Below are 12,351 nucleotides of genomic sequence, written 5' to 3' on the forward strand. Positions count from 1 at the left end.
GGCTCCGACGGGAGGTTTTGTTGGGGAACCCCCCCCCCACTTTACTTAATAGTCATCGCGCCGGCGTTATGGGGGGTTGTAACCCTCCACATTTTACTGTAAACTTCACTTTTTCCCTAAAAACAGGGAAAAAGTGAAGTTTTCAGTAAAATGTGGGGGGTTACAACCCCCCAAACCCCCAACGCCCCCACAACACGGCACAATGTCTATTAAGTAAAGTGGGGGGGGGCTCCCCCCCACGCCCCCCCATTGGAGCCCTAAAAACTGTAATTTTGAGCGGCGCGCGCCTCCACACTGCGCTCAATTGTCTGGGCGCACCTTTGTCCCGGCGCGCTTTTGACCTGACACCCATAAGAACAGCTTTACTGGGTCAGGCCAATAGTTCAGCTAGCCCAATATCCTGTCTTCACGGTGGCCACTCCATGTCAGAAGTACCTGGCCATAATCCAAATAGTTGCAACATTCGGTGAAAAATAAATAAATAAAAATCGTGGTTTAGTGTCTTTTTGAACATGGATGGTGTCACTCCAAGTTAATAGTTGTATTAGGTTCAAGGAAATCCATTGAACTGAGATATTGAGAAGAGTTTGGGAATAAAAGGAGAGTTTGTTGCATCATGACCTCAGGTAGCACAAAACAGAGGCAATTGTGCAGATGGGTTTTCAGTCTTTCCCTATTTGCCACACAGCCCAGAGCACCACGAGATTGCCATCTTTTATTTTCCAAAATGGAAGGAATAACTTCTGCGGGCATCCGTTCGACTCAAAATGAAGAGGTGGAAAGGACGGTTGAAAACCCCAAGATGCACAGCTCTTTTCGCAATGGCTTCGAAAAACTTGTCCGTCATTAGCAGAAATGTATGGTGAAGGGTGGCAACTGCCGGTATGTAGAAAGGTAAATACACCTAATAAAAGAGCAAGTCTCAAGCATTCTTTTCTTTTTTCATTACAATATTTTCATTGAAAACAAAACTTTATAGAGATAGAGATGGAGACATTAATTTTCATTCATCCCTCAGTTTTAGTGCCATTATATATGTCTCATACATTTAGACCTAGATCTTAAACAGGAGCTGCGGTATCTTAAAATTAACTCTGTGCAAACCTCTCTTCCGTTTTAGAAATGGTTCCACTAATACTGACGTAACGCAGACGCCATAGCGTATTTAGGGCTCCTTTTAACAAAAGGTGCGCTAGCGTTTTTAACGCACGCACCGGATTAGCGCGTGCTAGCCGAGAATCTACCGCCTGCTCACGAGGAGGCGGTAGCGGCTAGCACGCGGGGCAATTTAGCGCACGCTATTCCGCGTGTCAAGGCCCTAGCGCGGCTTTGTAAGAGGAGCCCTTAATGTCCAGCGATTGCTCCAGCTTCTGCTTTCATTTTAGTTAGGGGGTGCGCCATGTCATTCCCCATGGGGTGGTTTTTTTTGGTTTTCGTTTGGCTGTTGCGGGAACAATGGGGTCCTTTTACTAAGGTGCGCTAGCCGTTTAAGCGCACGCTAAACACTAACACGTCCATTATACCCTAAAACGGCTACTTAGCAAAAGGACCCCAATGCCAATAAAAGAGCCACACTTCTGAAATCCTTCACCCTGTTTGTGAACAATGCAGTCTTTCAGAAAGTGCACTGCTGGGAAAGAGTACACACTGTTCACAAACACACAACACTCTCCTAACCCCCCCACCCCACACACACTCACAAAAATTTGCATTATTTCTGCTCATTTTTATTCACCAATGACATGGGAAGTGCTGTACATTTTTCCTAAGCCATTTCAACTGAATGCATATTCCTAATTTCAGGGTGAATTTAATTGAACCACCTCAAGCCCCCAAGAGGATTTTATTCTGCTTAGCGCAGGAGTGTCAAAGTCCTTCCTCGAGGGCCGCAATCCAGTCGGGTTTTCAAGATTTCCCCAATGAATATGCACGAGATCTATTTGCACAGAGCAACAAAAAAGGAAGGAGAGGTCCAACCTTGTCTGCAGAAAAAACCAACCAGGAACAAACAAAAACCAACTGCAGATGTGTACAAGATGCAGGCAGAATTTATTGTGACAAATATAAATTTATAAAAACCTTTTTCCCAAACAAGGGACCCGACACGGTCCGTGTTTCGGACAAACCTTCGTCAGGGGTCCAATATGCAAAAAGGTTTGAAAAATATGCCACAAAAAATATGGAATAAAAAATCATAAACCAAAAGGTCCAATGTGCCGAGAATCGCCAACTCCTGTAAAGCGTCTCACAAAAAAATTTGCATTATTTCTGCTCATTTTTATTCACCAATGACATTTTTCCTAAGCCATTTCAACTGAATGCATATTCCTAATTTCAGGGTGAATTTAATTGAACCACCTCAAGCCCCCAAGAGGATTTTATTCTGCTTAGCACAGGAGTGTCAAAGTCCCTCCTTGAGGGCCGCAATCCAGTCCGGTTTTCTAGATTTCCCCAATGAATATGCACGAGATCTATTTGCATGCACTGCTTTCATTGTATGCTAATAGATCTCATGCATGTTCATTGGGAAAATCCTGAAAACCCGACTGGATAGCGGCCCTCGAGGAGGGACTTTGACACCCCTGGCTTAGCTCAAAGCCTCCTTTTTTTTTTTTTTTTAACAGCTTACAGTTAATCACAGGGTCGTTTGTGCCAAGCCTGAAAGATGGCTGTGTGACTCTTTATACAGCCTTCAGGTATTACAATATTGGAAAGATCAACTTACTCATTTCCGTTCCTATAGAACGTACCCATTTTCTCCAAGTTGGCTTTTGGATGGTCCGAGGTTATTGGCAGAGCAGAGAACATGGGAGCCTAGAAAGCAAACATGCACTACAGAAGAAGCACCCAAGGACTTCATCATCCAACAGGGAAATTACTGTCGCACTTAGTTCCTGGGGAGCCACAAGCCGAGAAAAACCCAAGGAGTGCAGCTGTGAACTTCTGTATAGGCACATCAGATAACACAAGCTGTGAGTCTGCCTCACTGACCCCTTACCAGCAGCTACCAAAACCGTTTACCCAGTGCAAGTGACCAGTGTCTACAAGTTGAGCCTGTCTTGTGGAAAAATGTAGCCACAGGAAACATACATAGTAACATAGGGCAGATAAAGACCTGAACGGTCCATCCAGGTCCATCCACCCTCCAGGGATTCAAGACAGGGTTGAACAGGATCCTGCTTAACAAGAAGTGCGTTGGTAGGGCTAGTCTAAGTTAGGGTACTGGTCTTTGACCTAGGGGCTGCCGTGTGTGCGGACTGCTGGGTATGATGGACCACTGGTCTGACCCAGCAGCAGCAATTCTTATGTTCTTATCCAGTCTGCCCATTAGTTATACCCATTAAAAATACATGATTAAATTCACTTGTCTCTTCATTGATATTTCTGGATCATAGACTGTAAAGTCCACCTGGTATTGTCCTAGGTTCCAAATGCTGAAGTTGCCATCCAATCAAGCCATTGTGACATCACTGCTGAGGTTGGCTCTAGGGCATTGGTGGAATGAGGCATTATGACATCACAATCTCAGCTATGGAATGTTGCTACTCTTTGGATTTCTGCCAGGTAACATAGTAAATGACGGCAAATAAAGACCTGAACGGTCCATCCAGTCTGCCCATTAGTTATATCCATTACAAATACATGATTAAATTCACTTGTCTCTTCTTTGATATTTCTCGGATCATAGACTGTAAAGTCCACCTGGTATTGTCCTGGGTTCCAACTGCTGAAGTTGCCGTCCAAGCTCACTCCAGCCTATCCAACCATCCTGTTTGCAGGATATCTCCCATAAAGTCTGGCCAGTAACATCCTCATGTTCCAAGTTAGTGGAGTTCCCATTGATGCCCTCCCCAGCCCAATCCTACACCAAATCATCATATATGGGACACAGACCGTGCAAGTCTGTCCAGTACCAGCCTTAGTTCTTTAATTTACATCCTTCATTTTCTAATTAGAGATCCTCTATGTTTTTTGAACTCCATTACCGTTTTCTTCTCCACTACTTCCCTTGAGGGCATTCCAGGCATCTACTACCCTCTCCATGAAAAATAATTTCCTAACATTGCTCCCAAGTCTTCCTCCCTGCAACCTCAAATTATGCCCTCTAGCTTTACCATTTTCTCTTCCCAGGACCTGGGCTTACATAGCCCATGACGTCACTGGTTTGAATGATTGCCCTTTGCCCTACATACTCCAAAACATCATCTAAAAAAAAAGGAGAAATTAGGTTCTTACCTGCTAATTTACTTTCTTTTAGCTTCTCCAGACCAGTAGAGGTTAACTTTACGATTGGGTATATATCTAATCATGACCAGCAGGTGGAGACTGAAAACAAAACTTTGGGACAGTATATCCTAGCCCCTCCTCTCTATTTCCCTCAGTCTGCCGAATAGCCAAGCAGAACCAAGAACTGGAAACAACAGAGAGAAAAAACAATACTCCGAAAGGAGTAACAAATAACATACCCAAAAAATGCTGTTGGAAAATGCAGAGGAGAAATTCCCGAAGGAAGAAGGTCCCCACAGCTCGCCAGCTAAGCCAGCCGAGCCACAGCCGCTGTTCTTCAATTCTCCCCGGCCCTAGAAAAATACTAGAACCCGCAGCAAAAACCAAAAACTGCCCGCGCAACAGCCCCAACAACAACAACAACAGACAGGGTGGGGACCTCTACTGGTCTGGAGAAGCTAAAAGAAAGTAAATTAGCAGGTAAGAACCTAATTTCTCCTTCTTTAGCACTCTCCAGACCAGTAGAGGTTAACTTTACGATTGGGACGTACCAAAGCAGTCCCTCTCACGGGCGGGACCCCCGAAGGGCCGATACCAGAACACGCTCACCGAACACCGCGTCCCGACGCGCCTGAACATCTACCCGATAATGCCGAACAAATGAATGCAAGGAGGACCAAACCGCAGCCTTACAAATATCCACCGGAGGCACGAGCGACGACTCAGCCCAAGAAGCCGCCTGACCCCTAGTGGAATGAGCCTTGAGAAACTCCGGAACCGGCTTCTGACTCAGAAGATAAGCGGAAGCGATCGTCTCCTTGATCCAGCGCGCAATAGTAGCCTTAGAAGCGCCAGCCCCCCGACGAGGACCCGCCAGAAGCACAAAGAGATGATCGGAGCTCCGAAAATCCCGGGTCCGCTGCACATAAGCATGGAGGACCCGACCGACATCCAACTTGCGCAGCTGTCGTTGCTCAGAAGAACCCTCCCGACTACCCAAGACCGGGAGGACCACCGATTGATTGACATGAAAAGGAGAAACTACCTTCGGCAGAAAGGAAGGAACAGGCCGCAAAACAACCCGCTCCTTTGAAAACTCCAGGAAGGGAGCCCTACAAGAGAAAGCCTGTAGCTCCGACACCCGTCTAGCGGAAGTAATGGCCACCAAAAAGACCGACTTCAGCGTAAGGTCCTTCAACGAACAGCCATCCAACGGCTCGAAAGGAGGGCGCACTAGAACAGAGAGAACCAGATTGAGATCCCAAGAGGGAATCGAGGGCCTTATGGGAGGCCTGAGCAACTTGGCCGCCCTAAGAAAGCGACGACAGGGCCGCCAGATGAACCCGAAGAGAAGACCAGGCCAGGCCCCTATCCAGGCCATCCTGCAAAAACTCCAGAATGTTAGGCAGAGAAGCGCGAAAGGAGACCACTCCCCGCGCTCGGCACCATTCCTCAAACAGACGCCAAACCCGTACATAAGCCCGAGAGGTAGAAAGCCTCCGGGACCCCAAAAGTGTAGAGATCACCTTGTCGGAATATCCCTTCTTACTCAGGCGGCCCCTTTCAAGAGCCAAGCCGTAAGACAAAAGGGAGACGGGTCGAACATGGGAATGGGACCCTGCGTCAGAAGATCGCACTCGAGAGGCAGAGGAAGAGGATCCGCCACCAGATGCCTCACCAGATCCGCATACCACGGACGACGAGGCCAATCCGGAGCCACCAAGACCACCAGCCCCGGATGGCGAACAATGCGAAGCAGTACTCTGCCTACTAATGGCCAAGGAGGGAACACATACAACAGCCCCTCCGTTGGCCACGGTTGGACCAGAGCATCCAGACCCTCGGCCAGACCGTCCCTGCGACGACTGAAGAAGCGGGGTACTTTGGCGTTGCCACTTGTAGCCATCAGATCCATCAGGGGCTGCCCCCAAGCACGCACTAGCAACTGAAACGCCTCGGCGCCGAGACACCACTCTCCCGGATCCAAGAAGTGACGACTGAGGAAGTCCGCCTGAACGTTTTCTACCCCGGCAATGTGAGAGGCCGAGAGGTCCAGAAGATGCGACTCCGCCCAAACCATGAGCCGAGCCGCCTCCTGCGCCACCAGAGTGCTCTTGGTGCCCCCCTGACGATTGACATAAGCCACTGCCGTGGCATTGTCCGACAGGACTCTGACCGACTTGCCCAACAAAAGGGAGTGGAAAGCCAACAGCGCCAGCCGGACCGCCCTGGTCTCCAACACGTTGATCGACCAGGAGGCCTCCTCCGTGGACCAGGTTCCCTGAGCAGAGTGACCCAGACACTGGGCCCCCCAACCCAGGAGACTCGCATCCGTAAGGAGCACCGTCCACTGCGGAAGATCCAGACCCACCCCCTGAACTAGGTGAGGGGTCCGGAGCCACCAACGCAGACTGCAGCGCGCCAAGCCTCGCAGGGGAACCGGAACATCCATCCCGTGCCTCTGGGGAGACCACCTCCGGAGCAGAGCATACTGAAGAGGACGCATGTGGGCCCGCGCCCACCTCACCACGTCCAGGGACGCCGCCATCGACCCCAGGACCTGGAGGAAATCTCGCGCCCGAGGACACCGGGACGCCAAAAGCAGGCGAATCTGAGACTGCAATTTGCTCACCCGGGCCTCTGGGAGGAAGACCTTCCCCAAGGAGGTGTCGAACAGCACCCCGAGGTACTCCAGACGCTGAGCCGGAACCAACCGACTCTTGGAAAGGTTGACCACCCAGCCCAGCGACCGGAGAAACTCCACCACCCGAGCCGTAACCCGGTAGCTTTCCTGCAACGACTTGGCCCGAATTAACCAGTCGTCCAGGTAGGGGTGTACCAGAATGCCCTCCGACCGCAAGGCTGCCGCGACGACCACCATCACCTTGGTGAACGTCCGGGGAGCCGTGGCCAGCCCAAAGGGAAGCGCACAGAACTGATAGTGCCGACCCAAGATCGCAAAGCGCAGGAAACGCTGATGAGAGGTCCGAATAGGAACATGCAAGTAGGCCTCCGTCAGATCGAGAGAAGTGAGAAACTCCCCCGGCTGAACCGCCAGAATGACCGACCGCAGCGTTTCCATACGGAAAGAGGGAACCTTGAGAGCCCTGTTGACCCCTTTCAAATCGAGGATGGGCCGAAAAGTCCCCTCCTTCTTGGGCACCACAAAGTAAATGGAGTACCTGCCCGTGCCCCACTCCGGGGGGGGCACCGGAACTACTGCCCTGAGATCTAGCAAGCGCTGAAGGGTCTGGCGAAAAGCCTGCTTCTTCCCCGGAGTCTGACACGGAGAAGCGAGGAAAAAATCCGGCAGAGAGCGGGCGAACTCCAGGGCATAACCGTCCCGCACCACCTCCAGGACCCACTGATCGGACGTGATCTCGGCCCATTTGGGAAAAAAGTCGCGCAGCCGGGCCCCCACCGGAACCAAGGGGGGCGCCGGCAAGGCGTCATTGTGCAGGACGGGAAGCGGGGGAACCGGCGGAGGGGTTCCCTGCCCCCCGACGGGCCCCCCGAAAGGGCTGCATGCGCTGGAAGAACCGACCCCGGGAAAACCCCGGAGACTGGAAAGAAGCAGCCCCACGCCCAGGGCGATACTTGCGAAATTCCCGCAAACGCCCCCGGGCCGCACCCCCCCGAGACGCCGGGCGGGCACGGTCCTCCGGCAAACGGGGAACTTTCGAGTCCGACAGAGTCTGAATTAACTTATCCAAGTCCTCTCCAAATAAAAACGACCCCCGAAAGGGAAATTTAGTAAGCTTAGCTTTGGACGCAGCATCCGCCGCCCAAGCGCGCAGCCACAACACACGCCTTGCGGCCACGCCAAAAGCCATGGACTTAGCCGAGATCCGCACCAAGTCATACAGAGCATCCGAGAGGAATGAGGCAGCCATCTCAATCTTTGCTACCTCCTGATCCACCAGAGACCAGTCGTCAGACTCTCGATCCAAGACCCGCTCCGCCCACCGAAACACGGCGCGAGCGACCAGTCCCCCACAAATAGCCGCCTGGACCCCAAAAGCAGAGACTTGAAAATTTTGCTTAAGGATGTTCTCCAATTTGCGCTCCTCAGAGTCCCGCAAGGCAGAACCGCCCTCAACAGGCACGGTATGCCGCTTGGAAATAGCCGAGACCACCGCATCCACGACTGGCGAAGCTAACGTAGCCCGATCCCCTTCAGGAATGGGATACAGGCGAGCCATGCTGCGCGCCAGCCGAAACGGCGTCTCCGGCGTTTTCCACTGCTCAAGAATAATATCCCGAATATCCTGATGCATAGGAAAAGAGCGGGAAACGGAACGGATCCCTCGTAACAGAGGGTCCCCCACACGCGGAGTCTCCGGCGGCGCGTCCTCAAAACGCAAAGCCGAAGAAACCTGTTGAATAAGGTCAGGCAGCTCATCTCTCTGAAAAAGGCGCACCACGGACGCCTCGTCACTGGAGAACGGGAAACCCGACAACCCGCCGCCAGCTTCCGTCCCCTCCAGAGGGTCCTGGAATTCCTCAGAAGGGTCCAGGTCCTCCTCCATACCGACACGTTCCTCCGACCACAAATCCTCGTCCCACGACACCCGCGGACGCTTGGACAAGAGAGGCGGCGGAGGGGACGTCACGTCAGACGAGAGAGGCAAAGCCGCAGGGAGCGCGGAGGAAACCCCACCCCCCGAGACCCCCTGGGCGCAACCGGGACCCCCAGCCGCCTGAAAATAGGCTTTGCATAATGAAAAGAAAAAATCAGGGGAAAAACCCCCCGAGGGTCCCAAGGGACTCCCTGCCACAGCAGGGGACCCAGCAGAAACCTGCCCCTGCTTAGACAAAACAGGGGGAAGGTCACCTGAGGTGGAAGACAAAATGGAGGGGCCAGACAGAGAAGATGGCGTCTTTCCCGCCAAAACAGCTCCCTCCACAGCCTGAAGCGGCTGAGAGACCTGAATAGTCTCAGCCGCTAAAACAGGCAAGCCGGCATCAGCTGTCAAAATATCAGCTGAGAGGGAATCCTCTAAAACCCGACCGTCGGCGGCTCGGGGAATCCCTCCGTGGGCGGACGGAGAAGACCGGGCTTCTCCACCGTTCCCTGCCGACTCGCGAGGCACCATCGGCGGGGAGCTCTGGGCGCCTGCAGCCGCTGCCGACGGAGCTCCTCCACCGCACCGGCCTGAACACCGCTTGCACAGGCCGGCCGCGAGTGCCTCGCGTCTGGAGCACAATGAGCACTTTTTCCCTTTAGAAGTGCTCATTGCTCCATACGCGACCTAGCTATAAAAAAGTGCCGGTTAGTTGAAAAAATACAGTAAAATACAGTTTTCTTAAAGGGATACAACCCTCCAGACCAGCACTACCTCAGGATTTTTTTTTTTTTTTTTTTTTTTACAGAACAGACTCCACAGGCTCTCGAAGCAATATGCCTTGCTTGATTTAGGGGGCAAGGCTTACTGCTGAGGCTCCTCTAAAAAAATATGGGGAGGTGGAGGAAGTGGGGGGAGGGACCCCGCTCGTGACCCGCCGGGTTTGACACCCCCGAGGTCGGACGAACCCCCAAACAGAGTCCGTCCAAGCTCCGTCCGGCTAAAAACAGGGACAATAAACCTCTAAACAAATTCCAACAGCCCTACCAAGGGAGATGGGTACAGATCACTCAACACCTGCTGGAGACTGAAAGAAGACTGAGGGAAATAGAGAGGAGGGGCTAGGATATACTGTCCCAAAGTTTTGTTTTCAGTCTCCACCTGCTGGTCATGATTAGATATATACCCAATCGTAAAGTTAACCTCTACTGGTCTGGAGAGTGCTAAAGAATACACATTCTACTTTTCTCTCTTCACAAAACGTCACACTACCAAAATAGAAAAGAAGTTGAACATAATTTCATTTTATATATAGATTTTTCCAGGGAATACAGATATTTTGTGCACTTTGTACAGACATTGTTAATGTAAACACATAAATGAGAATTTAACGTCCCGTTCTTCTGATGTGCAAAATACTGATTAGCACACTGAAAAGAATTCCAGAAATCAGAAAGTCTTAGGACCACTCTGACTTTAGACATTGATTCAGGGCATTGTGCGAGTGTGTAACCATAAAACAGGCAAATCTCATACAAGGAATCAGGACCTGTGTATGTGGTTCAGTATAAAAGATCCTTCCAGGGAACTATAAGCACATTCAAACCAAACAAAAGCACACAAATACATTGTTTTAAATACAGGCCCTATTCAGGGCCAAACAGAAAATCTGTCCTGTTCCTCAGGCTTCCACATGTGAAGGTACAGGGAAAGAGAAAATACAAACAGAAATGGAGTCTCAATGATTCCAAGCAAGAGTTAATTCACTTTCTTTTTTTTTTTTGCTCATCATGGGAATGATTCACCAACGAGCACATAGACAGTCCTGAGGCTTTCAAAGTTCTGCCAATGTACCTACCTCAGGCACAGCTGTCCCGACCTAGTACCAGCTGTGACTGCAAAAACATTCAGAGGAAGCTGTGATCCAGTGCTCTGACCTCCGAATAGGCTGCGGAGCACTACTTTTCCCTGGGTGATCTTCAGATTGCTCGATTGTCACTGCATGCCGAACCACTGCTCCTGATCAGCCCACTGAGCTGCCTCACTATCGCTGCCCTCCAAGTCCCCCTCTTCCCCGCTGCCCTCCATGTCGTCCACATCCTCCTCCTGAGTGGCGTCTGTTGGACTCTCTTCCTTTTCCATTTTTTGCATTCCCTCCAATGACTTCTGATCATTAGGATCCAAGCTACAAAAAACAATAAAAGGAAAAATGACTTGCCAGTTGACCTTTTCTCACCTTCCACGCCCTTCTCCATCTCCCCACCTTTCCCGCTCATTCTTCATCATTCACCTGTCTCCTGTTTTAAGAGGAATTCCTGGAATATTCATGCAGCATATCTAAATGAAATCTGTAACATTTTTTTAATGCTGATTTCCGTAACAAATTAATAAGTTTTACATTTTAGGCAAAAGCAGGGTAACATTCACCAAAAAATAATTCTGCTTAAATAATTAAACACCACAGTTTCTGCCAAAGAAAATCATTTCCTGAAATTCCAACTAAAAAACACAAGCAAAATGTTGCATGAGAAAATGGCAATGGTACTTTCTGTACAAGGTTTATGGTGGAGAATGACATGGGGACAAATTTGTCCCCTGCAAGGGCTCAATTTCCCCGTTCGTCCCATTCCTGTAAGCTCTGCCTTAACCGCACAAACCTCAAACACTTATGATTTTAAAGTTTTGAGGCTTGTGCCGATGAGGACAGAGCTTAGGCATTGGTGGAATGAAGCATTATGACATCACAATCTGAGCTCTAGAATGTTGCTACTTATGATTTTAAAGGGTTTGAGGCTTGTGCAGACGAGGACAGAGCTTAGGCATTGGTGGAATGAGGCATTATGACATCACAAACTGAGCTGCTACTTATGATTTTAAAGTGTCTGAGGCTTGGGCAGATGAGGACGGAGCTTGCAGGAATGGGGGAGGGATGGGAAAAGAACTCACCGGGATGGGGAAATTAGTTCCCGTGGGAACGGGGAAAAATTTGTTCCCGTGTCATTCTCTAGTTTATGGATTAATTTCAATGCAGGTTGTTTGACAGTGCTAATCACATCAGTTGTCTGTCTCCCTTTCCTCTCTACCCCTACTTGTTTACTCACACGGCCAGGCTGCTGCTGCTGCTGCTACTTCTCCCAGTTTGCATGGTTGTGGGATGGCAGTAACAGAAGGCAGGCACTTCCTTTCTATATGTATGTCCCTTATTTTATTTTCTGAAATAAGACCTTGAAGCGTAAAACCTTTACATCGTTTTCTGGGAAGATCCTGGCCCTCACCTTAATGCAATGCTGTACTGATCCATTGCTTCCTGGTATTCGTTGACTGCAACCAGGAAGTCACCCAGCATCCTATGCAGGACACAGTCGCTCTGATCTGCTAGGGAAGTCCGCAGTAAAGCGATCCCATCTTCATACTTTTGTTCCCGACCTGGAAAATTGCACAATGGATTAGTGTATCAAACTAATAGAACAGAGTCCACCTCTTGCTACCCACAGAACCCAGCTAAAATTTCAGTCTTTTTTTTAATCTAAAGGGCAAAGTATGCTTAAATCATTTTTAT

At 50.1% G+C, this 12,351-nt stretch overlaps 1 protein-coding gene across 1 annotated transcript in view; it reads right to left on the minus strand.

Moving 5' to 3' along the window:
- Positions 1–10,075: 10,075 nt before the first annotated feature.
- The window catches only part of ANAPC7 (anaphase promoting complex subunit 7), a 36,063-nt gene continuing 33,787 nt past the window's right edge, over positions 10,076–12,351 (minus strand). The window contains exons 10-11 of the mRNA XM_033957162.1: positions 12,068–12,218; positions 10,076–10,977 (exon numbers count right to left, since the gene is read on the minus strand). Coding sequence (XP_033813053.1) covers positions 10,788–10,977; positions 12,068–12,218 — 341 coding nt within the window. The 3' untranslated portion in view covers positions 10,076–10,787. The remainder of the gene's footprint in view (positions 10,978–12,067; positions 12,219–12,351) is intronic.

Source organism: Geotrypetes seraphini, chromosome 8, assembly GCF_902459505.1.
Source record: "Geotrypetes seraphini chromosome 8, aGeoSer1.1, whole genome shotgun sequence".
Taxonomy (NCBI): domain Eukaryota; kingdom Metazoa; phylum Chordata; class Amphibia; order Gymnophiona; family Dermophiidae; genus Geotrypetes; species Geotrypetes seraphini.